The 24,999-nt window shown below is 43.0% G+C and overlaps 2 protein-coding genes across 2 annotated transcripts; one reads left to right on the forward strand and one right to left on the reverse strand.

The window, feature by feature from the left end:
- The first annotated feature begins 227 nt into the window (after positions 1-227).
- LOC139467043 (vitelline envelope sperm lysin receptor-like) lies at positions 228-13,511 on the forward strand. Its single transcript, XM_071248755.1, has 10 exons — positions 228-239; positions 1,129-1,170; positions 2,635-2,677; positions 3,379-3,563; positions 4,113-4,273; positions 6,881-7,026; positions 8,082-8,154; positions 9,256-9,415; positions 11,724-11,784; positions 13,345-13,511. The coding sequence occupies exons 1-10, from the start codon at positions 228-230 to the stop codon at positions 13,509-13,511; spliced, it is 1,050 nt and encodes a 349-aa protein (XP_071104856.1).
- A 938-nt stretch (positions 13,512-14,449) lies between these two features.
- LOC139467044 (protein lin-7 homolog C-like) lies at positions 14,450-23,794 on the reverse strand. The gene is made up of 6 exons (XM_071248756.1): positions 23,740-23,794; positions 22,526-22,567; positions 20,579-20,727; positions 19,420-19,629; positions 17,028-17,082; positions 14,450-15,137 (listed from the first exon to the last, which is right to left on the reverse strand). Exons 1-6 carry the CDS (start codon positions 23,774-23,776, stop codon positions 15,040-15,042), a joined length of 591 nt encoding a protein of 196 aa, XP_071104857.1. The 5' UTR covers positions 23,777-23,794; the 3' UTR covers positions 14,450-15,039.
- Positions 23,795-24,999: the final 1,205 nt, after the last annotated feature.

A 24,999-nucleotide genomic window follows, 5' to 3' on the forward strand; every position in this document is an offset into this window, starting at 1 on the left:
AATGGTCTTCACACTTTGCAATGTGGGCAATCTTCAGCATGATGAGCGAACGCTTTTACCAAGAGCCTACCCCACCGACCACTCATTGCTAAAACATAAACGATATTAATCTTGTTTCCTGGCTATTGACTATTCGCCCAAACGCGCCTTAAACCTCTCACGGTAATTCACGTGCATCACGTGTCGGTCGCTGCCCGGACAGAATTGCTGATGTTAGATCGCTGAAGATGATGTCTCAGGTATGAAAACGGCCGCTTTGTTATCTTTACGATTTAATACGGGTGATAGCTTTGTTTTCTGTTTCCCTATATAATAATATACTTTGTTTTTTTTTCTTTTGAATATAAGTGATGGACAGATTGACAGATTGACACAAAGTGATGTACGTAACATTGTTAATTGATGGCTGTCATCGGGTCGTGATTCAGCTGAGAATATAGGCTCCAGCAATCTATGCTTGTTGTAAGAGTCCACTTAAAGGTTCGGGGGTCAGGCTCGATAACTTGATTGTATGACATTGTATCCCAATAGCGCAGATCCTTGATCCTTATATTAATCACTAGATTGTCTGGTCCACACACGATTATTTACAGACCGCCGTTATGTAGCTGGAATATTACTGGTTAACGCCCCCCCCCCCAAAAAAAACAAACAAAACAAAACAAAATAAATTAAAAAAAAATAAAAAAAAAAATAAAAAAATGCCTGGTTAAAAAGTATTAAAACTTGTTAGGTTGCCATATGGGAGGTAAGTAAATCTCCGTGCTCAAAGCTATGTGACAAAGATAATCTGGCGATGGAATTACATTTGAAATTTGTTTGGTTTTCATACGCCTTTTCTACCCAGATAACATTTGGACATGAATGAATTTTCCGGAACGTTCACTGAATCTCCCTGCTAATTATCATTAACGCTGGGGCAGTTTGAAAATTATTCATGCAACATTGGAATAACATTGATAGAAAGCCATTGGATTTCATGGGTAGTTCACAAACTCTTAGTACGTGAGTGTATGCAGACGTTCCCAACGGGAATTGTTCCGTGGTATTATTTCCGGACTAACAAGGTTTCTGGACAAACGAGGTTTCCGGTTTAACGGGGTTTCACATTATGATGTCTGTCTGCAGGTGCCCCTATTGGTGGTCCTGTCGTGCTTCACCTTCGTCAAGGTAAGTGGTCACGTCTCGTCTAAACAGTCTACATGGTACTTATATACTGCAATTAATATCTTTCTGAAATCGGAATTCAGCATTAGACGTTCCTTGTACCCGCTCACAGCTGACAATAAGGTTCAGTTGCGGGTGGTCAGGCTCACAGCTGACAATAAGGTTCAGTTGCGGGTGGTCAGGCTCACAGCTGACAATAAGGTTCAGTTACGGGTGGTCAGGCTCACAGCTGACAATAAGGTTCAGTTGCGGGTGGTCAGGCTCACAGCTGACAATAAGGTTCAGTTGCGGGTGGTCAGGCTCACAGCTGACAATAAGGTTCAGTTACGGGTGGTCAGGCTCACAGCTGACAATAAGGTTCAGTTACGGGTGGTCAGGCTCGTTGACATCCCAATTGCGTGGAACGATGCTCATATCAATCAATGGATTGTCTGGTCCATACTCGACTTTTTAGAGACAGCCGTCCTATTGCTGGAATATTGCTTAGAGCGGCGTTAAACGAAAAAACAAACAAAAGGCAAAACAGTGATGAAATTTACATAAATGGCTGGCCGTCATATTGCTGGAATATTGCAGAGTGTGGCGTTAAACAACACACAAATACTGTGATATAAGCCTGTCCCATCGTACCCTGACAGCGTCTGTCGATGCTTATACTGTTGACCACTGGTCTGTGGTGATGTAGATTGACTATAGCTGACTGTCGCAAGCACACACCCGCTCAATGGATTAAGGAGGTAAGATGGTACTGCTGGTAGAGATGCGGCGACATGTGTTCAGGGTCAAACACGGCCACGCAAGAGAAATGAATGGGGGACGTCTTTACTCTTACTCTTTCGAACCCTGGGGTGCACGGGTGGCCAAGTCTAAGGCGCCATAATTCGTTGTGAAGAGTTGCGTCCCTTGTGCACGCCAGAGACCTAAGAGCTAGGGTTTGAATCCCGGTCCACCCTGATTATGCTTCTAGGGTTTCTAGCACCATCCCCGTGCTCATGGGTTGCACCACAGTTGTAAAGGTCTGAGACCTGCATCACATCGTGCTTTCCCCTCAAGCTGACACGCCGTGATATAAGTTGAATACTGTTCAAAGCAGCGTTAAACCAACTATATCAATTTCAAATTGTCTGATGTCGTTGGATATTTACGGGCACATATGGTCTTGACTTGTCGAGAACAACCGCAGAAATACTCATAATACTCCAAACGACGTATTTTCTGTATCAATGTATTATTAGAACTCGGTTTCAATGTGTTTCTATGTAAATTGCAATTGCTGATATCGCACACCCGTTCAATGGTATTTTGTAGGAATTAGTTTTATTTCGAAAAACATGAAAAAAATGCTGAGTGGAAGAGGATGAAGATGGATGACTTATGCTTATCTGGTTTGTTGGATGTTTGTTGGACTTAATACTTATATAACATGTAATTTGATACTTTTTAGTGTATTGTTTTTCTATCACCAAGTGCGGGGACCTGGTTGTCGATGACGCGGGAGGCATCATTAAAGGTAGGTATATCCCTAGTATCACGTGCTTGTTAAAGTCAACAATGAATCAGGCGATTAACAAACAAAAGGCAAAACAATGACACTGATATGAATGGAGCCCTGAAAGTCAGATGAAACCAATTGTCCTGCTCTACTGGTAGCACCCGCCACTCTACGCTTAGCACAAAGAAAAAAGCCAACTCCCCAACTGAAATAATGCGATTTAGTTCTTATACGCCGAGTAGGGTATGGTATATGATCCGATACTGGTATCATTCTTGGAAGGCGTATTATACACTGATCCGATAATCCCTGGTCCGTTAATCCCGACCGGATAAGTGATGGAAAGTCTGTTCTGCTAGTGACTGGGGCGTCGGGGTAGCCTAGAGGTTGCAGCATTCGCCCGTGTGTAATTATAATTCACCCTCACGCTCACGTCCTCTAAATTGGGACCGCCTCCGTGGTCTAGTGGTAGAGGGAGGTCGGGTAGCCTATAGCTAGTGGTTAAAGCGTTCGCTCGTCATACCGAAGACCCGGGTTCGATTCCCTACATAGGTATAATAATGAAGCCCATTTTTGGTGTCCCCTGACGTTATGTTGCTGGAATATTGCTGAAAGCGGCGTAAAACCATACTCACTCATTGTTTGTCACGTGAACGGGAATTAGTTTGTGTCCATCAGTGTTTCGACTTTAGTTCGGATTTATTTTTTTCATTTTTTAGTCCACTCTGACTGTAGCAAAACAAAAGATGGCGTGACGACCATTACCCTGTTTGCTGATCACCCCGTCGTTGTGACAGTCTTATGCAAGGGTGACGTTGTTGCTACGCCGCAAACACAAGACGGAGTCACGTACATCCAAACAGCCACCTTCCTACCTAAAAAAGGATCTGCCTGTCTGTTTCAGGTAATTAAAGCTACTCATAGAAATAGGATCACTAGTGGCCCAGTCCCATAAGCCACTACCATTCGCTAGCAGAGTTGAGTCCCATAAGGTGACTATGTCGTAAAAGGCGACTAACGGGATCGGGTGGTCAGGCTCGCTGACTTTCTTGATGCATGTCTAAGCGTGGATCGATGCTCATGATTTCAATCACTGAATTGTCAGGGCCAGACTCGCTTATTTTACAGATCTCCGTCATATAGCTGGAATATTGCTGAGTGGTCAGGCTCTGTGACTTGGTTGATGCATGTCATCTTATCCCAGTTGTGTAGATCAATACTCATGTATGTCAATCACTGGAATGTCTTGTTCAGATTCGATTTCTCCAGATCACCGCCATATGCATGTGGCTGGAATATCGCCGAGTGCGCCGTTAAACAACAAACAAACATCTCATTTGAAGATGCATGCATTTCCACATGTTGGGCATATGTAGAAATGAAAAGGAATGTATATAAGTGTATATATGACAGTTAAGACTATTGAGACTTTAATCAACAATTTATTTCGCAGAAAATGGCGAAATCTGAAGTGTACAAGCTGAAAGTGCAGGTTGCCAGGGAGTCGAAAGTTGGGAATGTCGGCGTGAGTGACGACCACAACAACTTCCTCGTCACGTGCAGATACGACGCCGAAGCGAAAAATATAACGGAACGGGAGAAGATCGATGTCGGGTAGGTACGAGCCGAGTCCCAATCTCATAATACCCGCCCGTGAGGCGACTAACGGGATCGGGTGGTCAGGCTCGATGACATGGTTTGATGCATGTCATCATATCCCAATTGCGTGGATCGTTGCTCATGTCAATATCACTGGATTGTCTTGTCCAGACTCGATTATTTGACGTGCGCCGTTAAACCCAAGTCACTCAATTGCCAAATAATTAAAATTGTTTTCAAGATGAACATTTAAGATGTATATGGGTTCAAACATTGCGAGGGAATCAACCAGTGGAAGCTTCAGACCTAAAGATCTGACCTATAGAAACGGTCTCATTTCATTACCAGAGTGAAAACAGACTCGCGCTTATCGTATGAAGGGGTGATAAAGGGGCCTATTGTGTACGCTTAAGTCACTGTGTTAAATGACTTTTCACTTTGGCATTTTACAAAACGCCTAAATACTGCAGTTCGTTTACAAATTGACATCTTCCCGAGGCAAGAGCGTTAACTGACTTTACAAGTCCAGTTTCCACCCTTGCCGAGCTAGGCTGGATTTCCTGGGCTCGATCGTAGCGCCGCCAGTGGCTATTACGAGTTATGTCCATTATATGCCTCTCCCATATGGACCAATCACATTCCACCTCATGTATCACATGCATTTGCTTCAAACAAAATGGTGGCGCCGAGTCAAGATGATCTGTTCGACCATCAAGATCAGTTTTGTGATAAAACGGTTCTTACTTCGCGAAGTACATCAAATCACGTGAGCACCTTGAATAAAAACATGAAAAGATTTGGAAAATATCTGTTGACAACGAGTTGGCGATGCACGTGTTTTGCAAATACTGCAATCGACCGAACACTGCATGACAGTTTACGAACCGGATTTCGATTTTGGTGCTCCATAATCCCAGCCTAGTTCGGCAAGGGTGGAAACTGGACTTTTATAGTCAGTTAACTCTCTTGCCTCGGGAAGATGACAAATTGACTGAGACACGCTCGCAAAAAGAACGTTTTTGCCTAGTTTTGAGTAATATATGTAATTAAGTAAGGCAAAAGTCAAGATGAACCGGACAGCTGGGTCTGACCTGCGCTAAGACATATTCTGATAGCTTCGTTTTTTTCCCGACAGCTAAGAACAATCTGTACTAGCCATCTGTATCCAACAAACTATTTGCTGAGCACCCCAAAACTATCTATTTTAACAAGCCTTTTGACGTTTGGATATTTTCAATAATACAACTATTCATTTTTTACAGTAAATCAAAAACTATTCATTTAACCACCATCCGTCGAAATGAAATGGATGCTCCCAATGTACTTGATCAGGACATTGAAAGTTGCTCACTTACCGACTTCTTTCCAAAATGGCATCTATTTACGTTAAACAACTGTTGAAGTACCACTGATCATACTCTTTCTACGAAGGGACCGCCTCCGCGGTCTAGTGGTAGAGCGTCCGCCCGCAGAGCGGAAGGTACGGGGTTCGATCCCCGCCCGCGTCATACCAAAAGACGTTAAAAGATGGTACTTGTTATTACCCTGTCTGGCGCTCGGCATTAAGGGGCTAAAACAAGGACTGGTCGGCTCGGAGTCAGTATACTGTGTCTGAGTGGGGTATTCATGTTAAACTGCGGCATGGTATCTCAGTGGGCTAGCACTATAAATCGGCATCAGTCCGGACTAGTACAAGCAGCCACACAAACACACACACGTACATGCACGTCGCTCTATATAAATGCAATAATCTTGGACGCGACGTTAAACCTCATTTCACCTCACCTCACCTCACCTCACCTTTCTACGATGGTGGACAAACGGCTCTTGCATAAAAGTTACATTAACGGACTTTGTAAAGCTTTCAAAGAGTTTCATGGAAGACATTTCCAAACTGGACGCATTGGTGACAAACATTATGTCCAATGCAATTCTCAATTTTGACTTTTACCATATGTTCCCGTGTTTTTAGACGGACAATTGCCTTGCTTTTGCATGTGTTTGTGACGGGTGCAGACGATGGGGCAGAATACTCACCTTTGGCGAACACCTGGTATCATCACTATTGCATAGTAATGCATAAACATGCTCATAATTTAGTGGGAGACCCGTGAAGATCCATGCTTGCTGTAAAAGGCGTCCGACTGTCTGTGCTTGTAAGAGGCGACTAACGGGATCGGGTGGTCGGGCTCGCTGACTTGGTTGATGCCTGTCATCGTATCCCAGTTGCGTGGATCGATGCCCGTGTTTTCAATCACTGGATTGTGTGGTCCAGAATATTGAAGAGTGCGGCGTTAAACAACTAACCAACCATTTGCTGGGCCTCGCACAATGGACTGTGATTTCATATGTCGGAAGGGTTTTATCGCTTTTAATTTTAATCAAGTGTAATAATAAGGTTCAAGCAGTATGGATTCTTGGAAACACTTTAGGGGCGGTGATTAATGCGACGAAGGGCCAGGCTCGATTGCCCACAATGGCACAAATTATGAAGCCTTTTTGTGTCCACCGCCTTAATGTTCCAGGTTTTTTTTGGGACAATACCCATCCTATCTCGCTCTTATAATACGTATAACCCAAAGCCAAATACGTATACTCAGGAAATGCCGGTTGTACTTTCAGAAAACATATTTTCGAGGAGATTTTTACAAACCGTGGCAGGCGACTGAGCAACATTCCAGTCCAAATGGCTGCCGTCGACGTACGCGGAAAACCAGTCAATTCTGTCACCCTTGGTCGTATCGTCAAGCTCCGTGCGAAGCTTACAGGTACCTCGTATATGACCTTTCTGTAGCTCGACGCTGTTGCGAGTATATGGGTAGTGGTTCTCGCGAGGAACCTAGGATTCTCACAGACACAAGACCCGTGAAGACACACAACCCATTCTTGCCGTAAAAGGCGAATATGATTATGTCCTACTCGACCGGTAACACCCGCCACTCACACAATTTACATGGACAAGTAAGTGCTTGTTGATTAACGCCGCACCCAGTAATGCTCCTGTCATATGACCACGACGTGTGGCAAGTGTGGATTTAAACAACAAACAAACAAACAAACACTTTTACCTCTGCCATGCGGCCATAGGTAATCTCCTATAGCTATTAACGTGGCAGGAGCACGGGTGGCCCAGTCGTCTGAGGCTCCGGTAAGTTGTGTCCCTCGGGCACGCCAGAAACCTATGATTGTGGGTTCGAATCCCGGTTCGCCCCGATCATGTATGGGGACTATACCCGTGCCCTTGGGTTTCACCGAAGTGGTAAACGTCCGAGACCGGCATCACTTCGGGCTTTCTTCCCACATTAAGTTGACACGCTGTGATATAACTGGAATACTGTTAAAAGCGGCGTTAAACCCAACTCACTCACTATTAATGTGGCTCTGAAACAGTCGACCAAATAAAACATTTCTAAGCGAGCTTTGGAAAAGCAAAGAAACGAATATGGGAAGTTCGAAATTCCAAGTCTTCATTATTTTTTAAGTTGAGGTAGTATGGGAGTCGAACGTCACGTTCAAGATTACTGTGCTTATTTAGAAGCGTGTATGCGGAGGCAAGTGGTTGATGCATGTCATCGTATCCCAATTGCTAAGATCGATGCACATGCTGTCAATCACTGGATTGTCTGGTCGAGACTCAATTATTTACACTCCGCCGTCATATAGCTGGAATATTGCTGAGTGCAGCTTTATAATTGGTGTTCAATATCAAGCCACAGGGTTTTTTTCAGCTTGCAAAACATACCGCCACCACCAGTCACTGTGTAACAATCATTCGCAGACACTGATTTCGTGTAATTTTATTTGGAATATTTTGCGCTTTCAGGATCACAGCGTCTGATTCCCGTCAGCTGTATGGCTGCCAACGGCTTCAGGGAGTATCGGATTCTGCTTGGGGGGTATGCACCTTTTAGTCTCAAAAAAGGGTGTGTGTGGGGGGGGGCTGCGAGGGAGAGACAGGCAGTCATCTCAGGCGGAAATCTCTGGGAAGACTTGCGCCTTCATTATGTTTGTTTGCCAGCACCACACCCGTACTCGTGGGTTTCACCAAAGTTGTAAATGTCTAAGACCTGCGCTGACTTGGTTGATGCATGTCATCTATCCCAATTGCGTTGATCAATCGATGGATTGTCTAGTCCCGACTCGATTATTTACAGACCGCCTTTATATAGCTAGAATATTGCTGAGTGCGGATAAACAGCAAACACACACTCACTCAATGCATAATACATTGTATATGCCACCCATGAAGATCAGGGTTAGAATCGGTTTGCAACCCATTCTTGCCGTATGAGGCGACTATGCTTGTCGAAAGAGGCGACTAACCGGATCGGGTGGTCAGGTACGCTGACTTGGTTGAAGAATGTCATCGATCCCTATTGCTTGGGACGATACTCATGATATCATTCACTGGATTGTCTGGTCCAGACTCGATTATTTACAGACCGCCGTCATATAGCTGGAATATTACGGAGTGCGGCGTTAAACAACAAGCCAACCTTTATCATAGGCTTACGATCAACGTAGCTCCGAGATGCTTTGTGGAAGGGCCCCCGGTCACCATGTAGTTGCCTAGATCGATGCTTTTTAGAAGCTTTTTATTCATTGAATATGTAACGCCCCAAGCGTTCTTCTGTCCGTAAATGTTTTACTGATCTGAAAGGTTTGAAGAGATGAATATTCATTTCTGAAAATGTCTTAAAATAGGATTGATAAAGGTACTTGTTCAATAGGACATATCCTCACCTACACATACGTACCTATGACATATGAATATGCCCAAGCTGCCTGTAGTGACTGGCCCCTGTGTATAACAACTGCAGCTACGATTTCGCCGAACTTGAGAGCGCCGCACCTTTTTGGTGACATCGTTCAGCGCAGTAATGCAACACAAGTCCCGCCCACTCTATTTTCAGCCAACCAGAAAACGGTATTCCCTTGATGGGCGTGGCCTATTTGTTCAGATTTTGGAAACATGCGTGAAGAGGCTGTTGTTGCAGGTGCGGCGACGGCCTGGTGTTCCGGAAGAAGTCTGGTTTCAGGGTGAGGGGCGGAATCATCGACAGCCCATACTTCACGGCCTTCCGTCTTCCGGGGACGATGAAGATGTGGTTCAAATGCAACTTTACCGTCTGTCCTTTCGGAGCCAAGTGCGATGGGGTGAGTAGCTGTCCACAACCGGCCCAGGGCCCTATTCCACAAAGCCATCTTAGCGCTAAGGTGACTGTAGCCCCCATACTTTAACACAGGCTTTACGATAGTCGTAACGCTAAGATCGCTTTGTGAGTCTTACGCTTCAACCACAAGGCAATTTCCCACAGTTCCGCGCAAATGCACGTGAAGTCGGTGTCATTTTAAGTTCATTGTATGTTACTTACTTACAGTCCTCGTGAGCACTCGGGTGAAGAATTGTCCCTGAATATATCCCATGCCGACTGGGAACAGACTATTAATGATCTGCTGGTTACACTGTGGCCCGGTTATAATATTTGCCACTGAACGTACCCCGACGGCGCAGGTCATTGCTCATGTTCTCTACCATAACCCTCCACTATGCTCCTCTGAGTCTCCGCCATGCCCCCGTATCATGATCCTCAAGCCCCCAACATGATCCTCTGGCCCCCAACACGATTCTCTGGCCGCCAAAACGATCCTCTGGTCCCCAAAACGATCCTCCATGATCCTCTAGCCCCAAACACGATCCTCTGGTCTCCAAAACGATCCTCTAGCCCCCAACACGATCCTCTGGTCTCCAAAACGATCCTCTAGCCCCCAACACGATCCTCTGGTCTCAAACACGATCCTCTGGTCCCCAAAACGATCCTCCATGATCCTCTAGCCCCCAACACGATCCTCTGGCCCCCAACACGATCCTCCATGATCCTCTGGCCCCCAACATGATCCTCTGGCCCCAACACGATCCTCTGGCCCCCCAACACGATTCTCTGGCCCCCCAACACGATTCTCTGGCCCCCAACACGATCCTCTGGCACGTAACACGATCCTCTGGCCCCCAAAACGAAAAGCTGACACGCCGCGATATAACTGGAATACTGTTAAAAGCGGCGTTAAACACAACTCACCCCCCCCCCCCCCCACCCCACCCACTTACATCTGGCCCCCTACATGATCATTTAAATCAGATCTTAGTTTTCGCTACCGCTAACCAAAGACGTCAAAGACGGGTCACGTCAGAACGACCTTTCGCGAACATTGACCGACCAGTGAAATGACCGACATGAAATCGACATTTGCCAATCAGGAGACAGCTATCTTGAGCTTAACGGCACCAGTTTCTAACTAGTGACTACGCTTCGAAACATTTTGACGTATTCTCGATTAAAAAATTTAAAACTGACCAAAACAATATTCTGGAATGGCTTATAGATGGCCTAGATTGTATGGATATAGTCGTAAAACTCATAACTGTCGTTCAGAGTACCCCGTGTTAAATATTTCGAGGTTGAATGATTAGAAAACACATTCCGACTAACTTTCAGGATCTGGTAAGCGACGGCCCTGCCTCTGTAATGGCCCTCTTTTGGGCGACGCTGGTTGTGTAGGTGACCACGCGACGCTGGTTGTGTAGGTGACCACGCGACGCTGGTTGTGTAGGTGACCACGCGACGCTGGTTGTGTAGGTGACCACGCGACGCTGGTTGTGTAGGTGACCACGCGACGCTGGTTGTGTAGGTGACCACGCGACGCTGGTTGTTTTGGTGACCACGCAACGCTGGTTGTATAGGTGATCACACCAATCAGGCGAGACCGCGTGATACTGGTTTCGTATGTAACACCTGCAGATTCATGTCAGTGATTCACTCCAAAGGTTGATAAATCAGCACTGGGCCTTTGTACGAATACCCGAAATGAGATGCAAACTTGACAGAGTTGAGTACCTTGCTTGCCATGATTCGCTAAATGTGGTTCAAATGGCAGATCTTTGATCTGCTATCAATGAACCGCCTCCGCGGTCTTGTGCGTTGAGTGTCCGTCCGGAGAGCGGAACGTTTGGGGTTCGATCCCCGGCCGTGTCATGGTACTTGTTGTTACCCTGCCTGGCGCTCGGCATTAAGGGGCTTAGACAAGGACTGGTCGGTTCGGAGTCGGTGTACTGTGAATACGCATGCACGCACGCACCCACCCACACACCCATCCACATGAACATGGATTTATCTAGGATTCCAAATTGTGCCCTTAAAAATTTCTATTTTCTTGACATTCAATAGTGTAAAACCGAGCATTAAAGGCTCTCCCTCTATTGGCCCTGATATCAGTGAAATACAAGTGCGCCAAACCATCACTGTTGATGTAACTTTTTAACATGAATTGGAAATGTTATAATTCCAATTTGTGCATTTGTACTGACGTGTGCTGCAGGTTTAGGATCTAGATAAATCCCTGTGACCAGTGATGGCATGCATCATCATCCCTACTGGGCCACGCACGCCCTTTGTCTGTGTTTCAGAGTTCCTGCTACAAGGGCAACAGACAGAAACGATCCGCAGCAGCGTATCATCTACTAACAGGTATATGTATATTCAAAGTTACATGCATGCAACTCCGCACTCGGCATTAGTCCAACTGTAAGACGGCGGCCTGTCATAAAATGTCAAGAGGCGACTAACGGTATCGAGTGGTCAGTCTCACTGACATGGTTGATCCATATCATCGTATCACAATTGCATTGATCGATGATCATGTCAATCACTGGATTGTCTGGTCAAGACTTGATTATTTACAGACCGCCATCATACAGCTGGAATATTGCTGAGTGCGGCGTTCAACAGAAAACAAACTGTAACAAATTATTGACGATCGCTGATATTGTGAGCAATGTCAGGGGCACTGAGGCGATCGGTCACCCGAGTCACCAAGACTGACCACCCGATCTATTTATTCGCCCCTCACAGGTTTGGACAACCGAGGGGGACCTACTCTTACCCGTGACCCACATGGTTAAGGGGTGGGGTTGCTGGGGGCGCTCTGACTGGAATGAGATAAGAATCTGATATTCCCCAGATTCCACTGTTTAGCTTCTTCCCGAGGCAAGGGAGTTAACCGACTAGAAAAGTCGAACTGGACTTTTCTACTCAGTTAACTCCTCGGGAAGATGACTGTTGACAGGCCTCGTGATTTAACTGGAATATTGCTAATTGCGGCTTTAAACAACATTCATTCACTGTCTGGATCTGCTCGTTGGTTCGAGTCCCAGTCTCATCCTATTGTGATCTTTGGTCAGTCAGCCCCATGTACCAGTGTTCGTGAGTTTTTCTATACATTGATACATAACTCGATTATTTACAGACCGCCGTCATATAGCTGGAATACTGCCGGGAGCGGGGTTAACAAATCATATATACGAAAAAACAACTCTGTAATACCTCTTACCTGTAACTAGACCGCCTCCGTGTTCTAATGGTAGAGCGTCCGCCCGGAGAGCGGAAGGTCCGGGGTTTGATCCCCGGCCGCGTCTTGCCAAAAGAGGTTAAAAGATGGTACTTGTTGTTACCCTGTCTGGCGCTCGGCATGAAGGGAGCTAAAACAAGGACTGGTCGGCTCAGTCAGTATACTGTGTCTGAGTGGGATATCCTTATTAAACTGCGGCATGGTATCTCAGTGAGCTAGCACTATAAATCGGCATCAGTCCGGACTAGTACAAGCAGCCACACAAACACACACACGTACATGCACGTCGCTATATAAGTGCAATAATCTTGGACGCGACGTTAAACCCAATTTCACCTCACCTAACCTGTAACTGCGCAAAACAACAGCAGCATAAAACTAGTGCAGGGATTCCGGGATGGAACTGGTAGATGACATTACCGATTCGACCATGCCTTGTCCACACCCGATTACTTATGACATACCATTTAAGCTATCCTTGACAAGTGGCTTGTTGTGTACAGTTAGATAGTCATATAAACTGTAATCCATATTACCATAAATATTATTCAATTCAGCTTTCAAAACATGTGGATCAGTTATGCAGCATGGTATCAACACTGGCTTATCTGGTATTGGCAGCCGTTCCACTGCTGTAAGAGCGCGGCCTGTCGCTTTAAACACTCACTCCTCTCTTGCAGGGATGGAACATGATATGCCGGAAGAGGACGAGGCGTCTGACATTGTAGCCGCGACGTCTCCCGTCACCATCACGCCGTCCTCCAGCCGACGACGACGTGTAACATGCAGCAGAGACCCCCACGCATTCCTCTCTCGACGACCTCCGTGTCGCCCCGCCCCTCCATAATATCATCGGTATTGATGTATTCCTTTGGAAATTAAAGAGGTGGTAGTGTTCTTGTTTGTCCAAGTTGTGATTATATACAGGGGTCGAACAGTTACTTAGGTATAGGATCTCGGCAGTCATACATCAATTGCTATGTTTGTCGTAAGGGGCGACGAACGGGATCGGGTGGTCACTCGCTGACTTGGTTGATGCATGTCATCGTATCCCAATTGCGTGGATCGATACTCATGTCAATCACTGGATTGTCTGGTCAGACTCGATTATTTACATACCACCGTCAAATAGCTGGAATATATAGCTAAAATATTGCCGAGTGCAAACAAAACATTAATTGCGATTGCAAATGTACTGCGAAACCCAGTTTACCTGAGCGTCTGAACGCGGATGAAATCGCCAGGTTTCACAAACTTCCCGCTTAATAAAACATGGGCAATGCGTATCCAATGTCCCTAATACGTCCCCACTGACAAATGTCATCTGCCCAAGGCAAGGGAGTTAACTGACTATGAAGTCCAGCTTCCACACTTGCCGCAAAAGACTGGAGTTTGGTTGGACTAACAAGTCCGTGTATAGTTCAATGAAAATCGTGTAACGAAATCGATATCCGGGAAAATGTCAAATGCATGGAAAATGTGTTCCCTGCCTTAATAGCGGTTACTTGTTTGTCTGGACCAGAGTTGGACATTTACAACCTGCAGAAATAGCTGGGGGTGTGTAGGTATTGCTGAATGCAGACTCCAACAACATCCATTCTGTCATCAAATCTGCACAGTTCATACGCGATGAAAGATGCATTTGGGTACAATTTTAAAACTTTCAAGTCATGAAACCTGGGACTTTTGAAAAACGTAATATCTTGGAGAAATCAGTTGTTCTGCGTCCCCTTTTTTGAACAGTAGTAACTGCAAGATCTAAATAATATGCACCAACCGAGGCGAGACGGTCAAAATGTCTTTATTGCATAAAAAAGCTGCAAATTGAAAACGAATATATATGCTGATGTAGTCTTGGGTATCCAAAATCTATGTAGACACATAAAAATTTCAGTTTCAAATAAGACAAACATTATATCCAGCAGAACTGACAAACTGCTCCACACATTGATTGAAAGGGAAAGCTGATAACTTTTGTAATTTCTTCTTGCTTGGGACAATACCAATCCTTAATTACAATAAACCTTGGTGTTCACTTCGGATGAGTAGATCAGGGTACATACAGTTTTCTTTGCAATCTCCACTGTTTTCAGTCTCCCTGGCTTGTACCAACACCTTTTTAGTATTAAACATCCGGTATCATGTTCCAGGCTTAATGTGTCTACAGATTTAAACTAAAATTGGCCATATTGGCTGTTTCTTATCTTTTGATCAGCAGTACGACACATATTTGATTACGATTATACATATGGCTGATATATACAACTTGTCTACAATTTCATTGCTTGATGTGGTGCGGGATATACAGATACAACACAATGATCCTACACAATGGCTACTATCACTGATGTACAAGGCGCCGGATGCTGGTGTTTTCAAGGAGTCTGTCGTCGTCTTGCACGCTGCTTGTCGAACCTGGCCTCCATTTCATCCAGTACTCGTGGGGTGTAGCGTACAACCAGACTCACAGTACCTGTGGGGTAAACATCTGCTGATGAACATTCAAGGGATTCAACAAATGCAAAGTCCTGCATCCTATACACATCACTGAAAAGCAACCCAAAAATAAGTAGGGCATCCACTAGAAAATGTGTTTCCATCTTTAGGAATGAATGCTGCTATTCATAATTTGGTACCACTTATATTAACTTCCCTTCACAATTGTAAACTTTACAGTAACAGCATGCAGATGTGCTTCAGTGCATGTAGGTCGACGGCATGACAGGCATGCATGACCCAGATTAGTGGGAGGTGACCATGGAGATGCTAGGTGTGTCAGGGAGGATTGTCTTTTAAGAAGCTGGAAACCCTTGTTTAGGCATGTTGCCAATTGGGATCGAAAGAAAAAGAAATGCATAGTGTGAGATAGGATAAGTATAAAAAATTATCTAAGAAACAAAACGCACACTTGAATGCTTCATCATCATCATCTACTAGTGCTAGCCCTTGTAGATGTTTTCAGTTGAGAGAAATCCATTATTTTTAACTAACGGCATCTAGAAAACAGCTGTTCGACTGAGCTGAGGTTAACTTTGGTTATGTCACAAGACTTCCATTGAATCGGAAAAAGCGCGCAGCTTTTTGCTTTGAAGCGGAGTATAAAGGATTTATTCTGTCTCCCAGAAGTCCACATGCAGCCTGTATTGCTCGTGGCATGGTGAAAGAGATTTATTCCCCAACTGAGAAACATAATACCTCCAAGGTGGGGTTACGCAGTATTTTTTTTCATCAAGGTTATGTGGACCAATCAGATATCGTCATTCTGACATGGAGGTTTGGTAAGTTGTTTTATGCATCCCTCTGGCTAGTGGTTTTAAACCTAATGTGGGACGCATAAAACCCCATGTACCCCTTGTGATCCTGCTACAACTAGAAACATAGCCTTTTCAACTTGACCACCTGTATTTCTTTACAGATCTTTACTTACTGGCATCACACACACACAAGACTCTATTAAAGTCGGTAACGCAGAAGACAAGCGCCACATCTCGTTTGTCAATTAGACAAATGGCTGTTGTGAGCCTAAGTGACATGTTATACACATGGGGCAGCAAACAAACAATACAGATTAGTCACCTAAAACTGTTTACAGCATTTCAAGCAGAATTATAAAAAAAAATGTCTTCCCATTTGTGTCAAAATCACAGTTGGTTGGTTAGTTGGTTAGTTGGTTTGTTGTTTAACGCCGCACTCGGCAATATTCCAGCTATATGATGGCGGTCTGTAAATAATCGAGTGTGGACCAGACAATCCAGTGATTAATATCATGAGCATCGATCCAGGCAATTGGGATCGATGACATGCATCAGTCAAGTCAGCGAGTCTGACCACCCGATCCCGTTAGTCGCCTTTTATGACAAGCATAGTCACCTTTTAAGGCAAGCATGGGTTGCTGAAGACCTATTCTACCCTGGAATCTTCACGGGGCTCAAAATCCCAATTAGACTGGACAGGAGTATAACATTCTGTATTCCCAACACTGCCCAGGGAAAACTTTCAATACCAAGTGTGCTTGATAATTTGTAAGTAAATACTCAATAGTTGCAAAAGACCTGTGAAGATCAAGGGTAGAATAGCTATTCAGCAACCCATGCTTGTCGTAAAAGGCGACTAACGGGATCGGGTGGTCAGGGTCGCTGTCTTGGTTGCTGCATATCATCGATCCCAAATACGTGGATCGATGCTCATAAAATTAATCACTGGATTGTCTGGTCCAGACTCAATTATTTACAGACCGCCGTCATATGGCTGGAATATTGTTGGGTGCAGCATAAAACAACAAACCAACCAACCAACAGTTGCAAAATAATTCTGGAGCCTCCAATTACCAAAACTTGTGTTTCAGTTTACTGTGCACACCTACCTGAAGCTTCCTTCAGGAGTTCCACGGCCTTCTCGTGGTGCTCTCCCTCCACACTCTGGAACACACAAGGGATGCTCAGCACACTGTACCACACAACTCATCTTATTTTCATTGGCAAGACCAAACAGGGACAGGGATTAATCTAGGATCCAAACTAAAAGCCCTCGCCAGGCAAATTGGAAAACAAAAGTCATTCTGTTCAATTGTTAATTTTGAAAGGTTCTTCTTTACTTAATTTCAGGAATGATAAATTAAACATCCTCTTTATTGGTCCTGTTATCCATGAAATATGAGACCCCTTAATCCAAACCATTGTATTAGTTATAACTATATTAATATTCAGGCCCCATGGCAGCTTAGCTAACTGCAGTGATGAACCAGCACGTAGGTCCTGTCTCCCTCTAATTATCCTGATTATTTTGGTAAAATTTCAGACAAATATGCATTTCAGGGTTCAAATAAATACATATCCAATCTCATTAAAATCAGATCTAAGTTCTCGCTGCTGCTAAACAACACCCTGAACAAAGATCTGAGGACATACCATTACGGGTCACGAAACGACCTTATGCGAACTTTGACCGATCACTGAAACAACTAACAAGTCAACATCAGCCAATTAGATAGCAGCTTTCTCGAGCTTTAAGGCACTAATTTCAACCTGGTGACTTCCATTTCAGACTACGCTTAAAAAATATGTTGACACAATTCTTGATTAAAATTTTGAAAACTGAACAAACGAACATTCCTGTATGTCTAATATATGGTTGCGAATGTATGGCAGTGCTTCCCACGTACTGTACAACGCCTCCTCTGTTCAAATGTTTATCCCACGGATGCGAGAGATTGACGATGATTTTGATGAAATCAGTCGCATCGGCCGTAACTGTCATTCAGAATACCCTGTGTTAACTTTTTCGAGGTTGTATGGTTAGAAAACACATTCCGACTGTCACTTTCATGATCTGGTAAGCAACGCTTTGATTGGTCGGATGAAAGGTCGTTCTGATGTGACCCATAATGGGATGTCCTCAGATCTTTGTTTAGTGATAGCGAGAACTAAGATCTGATTTTAATGAGATTGAAACAACTGAATAACCAACAACATAGCATGAATTTTAAGATTTAACGTCATAGACCAAATATGACATCATATCAACGTCATTAGGACCATGATTTTAATCAATTTTCATTTTTGTTGCCTATCACTCAGCGATTTTTACAAGTATCATTATGAAATGTGGTATGCAGAACAACACATAAATGACACAAGAGTAAAACAGAAAATGAATTGAAAGTAATCTTGTTCATACTGTTTGAAACGTGTTGATTAAGCATTTTAGGAAACTTATTTTATTGTAAATTTGATTTGTTTACCATTTTAAGAAAGACATGATAATTTGATGCTACTGTGTTTTTGCCTTAAATCAAAGTTCCTTTTTTGCTTCTGTCACACCAGCAGGTGATGGACAGAGACTCTTCCCATATCCTGTATCACCAACATCTTGTTTATTATACGCCACACCCAGCAATATTCAAGCTATATGACGGCGGTCTGTAAATAATTGAGTCTGGACCAGACAATCCAGTGATTGATATCATGAGCATTGATCCACCCAATTGGAACATAATGACATGCATCAACCAAACCAGCAAGCCTGACCCACCGATCCCGTTAGTTGCCTCTTATGCCAAGCATACCGGTAGTTGCCTTTTATGGTAAGCATGGGTTGCTGAAGACCTATTCTAACCTGGATCTTAACAGGTATCCAACATCTACATTCTATTCCTTAGAAAAGTCTCTTCATCAAATTACCTCCCAGTGTTTGATGGACATTGGAACAAAACATGCTAAATAATCTAATGACTATAGACCTGTGAAGATCTGAGGTAGAATAGGTCAGTTATTTACAGACCGCCATCATATAGCTGCAATATTGCTGAGTGCTGCGTAAAACAACAAACCAACCAACTAATGACTATAGGGATTCATTTCGTTCCTTCTATTTCTTTCACCGATTTCTTCAAAGACATATATTCTTCAACCAAACTGTACGCCCCAAGGACCCATCATTTGAAAACAATGAGATGACCAGTGCAATGGCATGACCTAAATGAACTCTCCCGTATCACTACAGGATTCCTACTGCCTGGACACATACACAAGATCCAGGTTAGAATTGATCTTCAGCAACCAACACTTGTCGTAAGAGGCGACTAAAAGGATTGGGTGGTCAGACTCGGTTGATGCATGTCATTGTAGCCCAATTGTGTAGAACGATGCTCATGATGTCAATCACTGAATTGTCTGATCCAGACTTGATTATTTACAGACTGCTGGAATATTGCTGGGTGTGGTGTTAAACAACAAAACAAACAAACAAAAACATACCACTCCATTGACCGAGAGCAGCTGATCGCCACGCTTGAGCCCCTGGTGCCTGTCTGCCACACCCCCTGGAATGATGCGTGAGATGTAGATGGGCGAGTTCTGCTCCTTGCCCCCCATCACATTGAAGCCCAAGCCCTCCTCTGTCTTGGGAAGAAGCACGACCCTGGGGTGAGCGTGACCCTCACTAGCGGCAAACGCAGCTACAGTTGCCTGGAAGCAAGGCGAGTTAGATATAGATATGTGAGGTTCACGATTTTCTCACATCATTAGCAATGTGTATATATGTGTGAGTGTGTGTGTGGGGGGGGGAGGGAAGAGAGAGAGAGAGAGAGAGAGAGAGAGAGAGAGAGAGAGAATGTGGCTGCTTGTACTTGTGCTGTTTCTAGTTTCTACAGTGCTAGCCTTCGGAGATGCCATGTCACAGTTTACCATGGATACCCCACTATGACTATTATTGACTCCGAGTTGACTAGCCCTTGAGTTATCCCCTTAGTCACGAGCACAGGGAAAAAACAAGTACAATCTTTTAATGGCCAAGGACAAGGATCCAACCAAACAAACAATGATTTTCACGAAATCAGCACAACTGTTGTTCTGAATACCTCGTGTTTACCTTTTTGAGGTTGCATGACTAGAAAACACATTCCAACTGTCACTTTCCTGATCTGATAAGCTACGCTCTGATTGGTTGGATGAATGCTCACTCATAATGGGATGTCCTTAGATCTTTGTTTAGTTGTAGTATTCCACTAAATCATGTCATGTCAGCTTCATATGAGAGGAAAGCCTGAAGTGATGCCGTTCTCACACGTTCATTAGTTTGGACAAACCCACAAGCATGGGTATAGTGCCGACAAACCTCGAAACATAATCGGGGAGAAGCAGGATTCAAACCCACAATCATATGTTTATAGTGTGTCCCACGTCTCTAGGTATATTTTGAATAAAAACAAATTGTAAAGTATTTACAGAGGTGTTGATTAACAGATAATCTTGTCAAGATGTCAAAACCACAAACGCCTTCCACTGTCATCCAAGTACAAGTACTAACAATGGACAAATGAAGGATATCTGCAACATATGCACCCCTACATTGTTGTAGCAGCTTTTCAGTGATGATGAGATGTGTGTAAGTCACAAATAGTAGTTACAGACGCACCTTAGCTGTTGCATTAGCCCTGATCTCTGGACTGCCGGACATGTCGACTGTCTCGTACACATTCTCGTACACCTCCCTGACGGCTGTCAGGAAATCACTCTGAAGAATCTTCTGTAGAGCCACCAGCTTCTGTGCAGGGAACTCCCCACCTGTCACAACAGTCAACTAGCATCACTCTCCACAGATGGACCGTCACCAGGGTTTGCCCTAGCGTCTTAAAACTGGGTCATTATGACTTTCAAGCTGTAATACCGGGAGTCATATGTCTTTCTAAGTGTTTTTGTTTGTTTGTTGTTTAACTCCGCACTCAGCAATATTCCAGCTATATGACGGCGGTATGTAAATAATCGAGTCTGGACCAGACAATCCAGTGATTGACATCATGAGCATCTATCCACGCAATAGGGATCGATGACATGCATCAACCAAGTCAGCGAGTCTGACCATCCGATCCCGTTAGTCGCCTTTTACGACAAGCATAGTCAGGTCATATCAACAAAATACTAACTGATGTTAGATTATGAAATTAATTTAATATAAATATATCACCTTGTTTCTCTATTCAAGCTGTTTAAATCATGTTGTATGTGTGTGAGTTGGGTGTAATGTCGCTTTTAACATTATTCCAGTTATATCACGGCGTGTCAGCTTAATGTGGGAGGAAAGCCCGAAGTGATGCAGGTTTCAGACGTTTACCACTTCGGTGAAACCCACGAGCACGGGTATGGTGCTGACAAACCAAGAAACATAATCGGGGCAAACCGGGATTCGAACCCACAATCATAGGTTTCTGGCGTGTCCAGGGATGCAACTCTGCACAGCGAATCGCGGCGCCTTAGACGACTGGGCCACCCGTGTCCCCAAATCATGTTGTAAGTATTTATCTACTCTCTACACAGTTGCGAATCTAATTATAATGTAATTTGTAATGTCCAATATTTGGTAGTATGTTTGCAGATACATGTAACGGATTGATGTAGACTGATAAGGGTACTGCTATATAATATTTTAACTCTTTACATGATGTGGCGTAACCTATTCTTGACAGTGACTATCAGGAAATACAACCACCCTTCTAGGGAACTACTGACACTTAATTCTTACTGGCTGCAAGCTTTCATGAAGGACTCTTCCATTTTAAACATTAGGATTTCCAACATTAGACAAAGCTGATATCGGTTGTATGTGATTGTCAAGGGATATGTCTGTTTCAAATTTTAATGTTCTGACATTATAGTGCAATTAATTGATTTTGACAGTTTGAATGATCTGCGTCACTTTTGTGTATTTTCTCCTTAGATTGTGTCAAATACGTAGGCTTTCTGCGGCAGGATGAACCTTGCACCACAGGGACGTATCTTGGTGTTCTTTGGCCGTTATTTTCAGCCCCTGGCGACATAGTCTACATCATTGTGCATCAAACGGCAGCAAAAATTCCAAAATAAGAAATCCAAATTTCCAAATACAGGTTTTCATAATGATTTAGCTTTGCAAGGCCACTGTGTTTCTCTGATAACATGACAAACAAAGACAATTGAAAACAAACAAGAATCTACATAATTGAAATATTCCAGCTGTAAGACAGCGGTTTGTAAGTGATCGGGTCTGAACAAGTCAATCCAAAATGTTCATCTTAAACAGCTGAACCACTCATGGAAGTAAACAATATTTCAGTTATATCACAATTTGTCACTGTCAGCTTCCTCAATTGTTGATCATGTCAATCACTGTTAATAACGCGGAAGAATGACCTAAAGTGTCTAAAATACATGCAATATGTAACATTAGAATACATGTCGCTAGATACTGATAATTAATTGAAACATCACACAAATAAGAGAGTGTCATCATCATGGTCGTTAGTCAAATGATAAACATACTAATTCATGAATTAATCTTGTTAATCGCAATATTGGTCATATCGTGATAAATTCAAGTCAAACTCACTCCTTTGCAATACATCCAGAAGTTCAATCGCTCTGTTGATATCTGAAAAAGGAAAGAATAATTTAGAGGAAGAGTAACATGATTAAGTCAGTGTGTGCTGAGCTTGATTCAAAATATGTAAGATATACACCCAACTTGTCCATAACACAATACAAAATACAAAGACTACGCACAATATAATGGAAATAAAGAACATGAAGAAATAGTTACAAGCAGAAATACAACTTGTAAAAACTCAATGTTAAGGATAAGGATATCAGCAGTCTGGTGGACCCCTTTTGTGATTACACATGTCATTATACTTATAGGACAGGAGTGGAACACCTGGTCTCACAGAACTCGAGGGATGTAGAAGGGATGCAACCACAGCAATGAATCTCTATTAAATGCATAATAGTATGCCATTTCATTTAAATGATTAAGGTGATGAATCTGCTTTATATATATCCCCTGGCTCCATGCATTATTCATTCTGTAAGATAATGTTTTGACAGTAGGTGAAGGTAACTGTTTGTAAGAATAAAACATGTTTTTTTTGTTTTTTTTACCACCACAATATTCCAGCTAAACAACTGCGATCTGCAACATGTGCAAACAATCACGTGTGGACCAGATAATCCAGTGATTGACATCATGTGGATCGAGCTACCCAAGCTGGGTTACGATGACATAGAGAAATGTTTAGAGTTTTCCGGCGAATGAATTGTTGTTACTTGTCCTGCCTGTATACGTTAGAAGTTTGATACCTTGTCAAATATATTCATTGGTACGCGATTAATTACTGTACCCACGTAAGAGTTCGCATCAACATGATCCAGGAAACTGGCTCCATTTTCTTGACATTCGGGAAAGGCTTCCGCTTGTATCCCCCTCGAAATGATATATATATATATATATATATATATGCATTGGCGCTCAATCCTTTTAATTATATATATCTTTGAGGGGGGATACGGGTTGAGGTCTGAACTGGGTTTCTAGAGTGGAACGTCGGAGGGAGTGAAATATGCAACTATACATTCCGTAAAATCCTATCACATGATGTCAACTGGAAAGTATGGACAACTTGCCTCTCTTCTGCATCAGCATGACGACATAAACACAGAAATGATGTTGGAATCTGCACTGTACTTGGCATGTCTATGTAATACATAATGTCAGAAAAATGCTACATGCGCACAGAATCATTTACGCATTTAACAAAATGCAATTACCTTTCTCCAAAGTGAGAGGCTCTGCCACAGACGCCATTTTGTCTTATGAACAAAATACTATTTGCTAACGACAAATGACTGTTACGGTTCAAATATAATTTCTCTGATGCGTATTATCCTAGTATTCTACATCTACGCAGTAAATATTTTCTAAAACTATTTTTAATCCAAGAGCTTGCAGTAAAATATATACGAGATATATGCTAGATATAAAGATATACAAATCGATGATTAAACGATAGTAGTTGTTTTAAGCAGTACATTTTAGTTCTCCTTACACTGGAGATATGCCATTAACGATGTATAGAGTTTATTGTTTCGCTCAAAATGAGTTATCTCCCTTGGACCAGCTCTCACGATCCCGACAGCTTCGTTACCACCCGATATAATAGTGTAGAGAGCTCTGCGAATGGAATATCGCCTCAAAGAGCTTTCAGATCCAAGTTTTGATCTGAGAATAAATAAATAATGTCTAATTTTAGTTTCTAATACATACCAGGAACTTCGAGAAAAAGTAATATTTGGATTTCCGCCCAGAATGAGTCTTTAGTACACCAATCTCAAATAAAATGGAGATCAGAAAGACACAATAACTGTAGAGTATAATTGGCTGAAACACAGGCGAATCAAAGTCTACCCTGTGACCAGCCTGATTGGGTGTCGCAGACCACCTACTGTAAATTGATAAAGTCCATGCGTCCATTGGTTGTTTCCAGGCTAGACCAATTACGCTGGCAGGACTTGTGTAAGCCGCGGTTCATATATTTCTGACTAAAGTATAAGATTAAGGTATGGTTTGGTCACTTAAATTTAAAAAAATACAACAAACGGCAAAACATTTTGAAGTTATCTCAAAACAAGGCTAAACGGCTGATTTTAGAGATTTTCGGTAAACATGTTTCCTACTATGTGAACATGAAAAAGTCGTTCACACAAACTGAATTTCTAAGTAGAAGGAGATAAATATATTAGAATGATTGTAAGAAATTGAAATTTGGGAAATCGTCTCTTTCACTCATTTTAGCCGTTCTTATGTATGTTTGTTCACATTTGCAAGTTAACGAAACAAAAGAGTGTAGCTGCCCTTAGAACAATTTATTTTGATAATTTGTTTTATAAATATTTCAAAGTTATTCGTTACTTTCAAATTCGCTATTTCTCATTAAAAGGGACCCATTTTCACCCCGTGCTTTCTAAAATACGAGGACACATGAAAAGATGTGTCACTGCAGGCTTTACACTTTCCTCAAAATACAAGAC

The sequence above is a fragment of the Haliotis cracherodii genome, unplaced genomic scaffold (genome assembly GCF_022045235.1).
Source record: "Haliotis cracherodii isolate W230 unplaced genomic scaffold, xgHalCrac1.p SCAF_19, whole genome shotgun sequence".
Classification (NCBI taxonomy): Eukaryota; Metazoa; Mollusca; class Gastropoda; order Lepetellida; family Haliotidae; genus Haliotis; species Haliotis cracherodii.

Bases quoted from the DNA above. Each gene is read 5' to 3' on its own strand.
- LOC139467043 (XM_071248755.1), top strand. The intron at 7,027-8,081 runs GTACCTCGTATA...TTGCGCTTTCAG, and splicing joins GCTCCGTGCGAAGCTTACAG to GATCACAGCGTCTGATTCCC. The intron at 8,155-9,255 runs GTATGCACCTTT...CTGTTGTTGCAG, and splicing joins TATCGGATTCTGCTTGGGGG to GTGCGGCGACGGCCTGGTGT.
- LOC139467044 (XM_071248756.1), bottom strand. From the start codon at position 23,776: ATGGCGTCTGTGGCAGAGCCTCTCACTTTGGAGAAAG. The intron at 19,630-20,578 runs GTGCGTCTGTAA...CCTTGCTTCCAG, and splicing joins GGGCTAATGCAACAGCTAAG to GCAACTGTAGCTGCGTTTGC. The intron at 17,083-19,419 runs GTATGTTTTTGT...TGTGTGTTCCAG, and splicing joins TGCTCTCGGTCAATGGAGTG to AGTGTGGAGGGAGAGCACCA.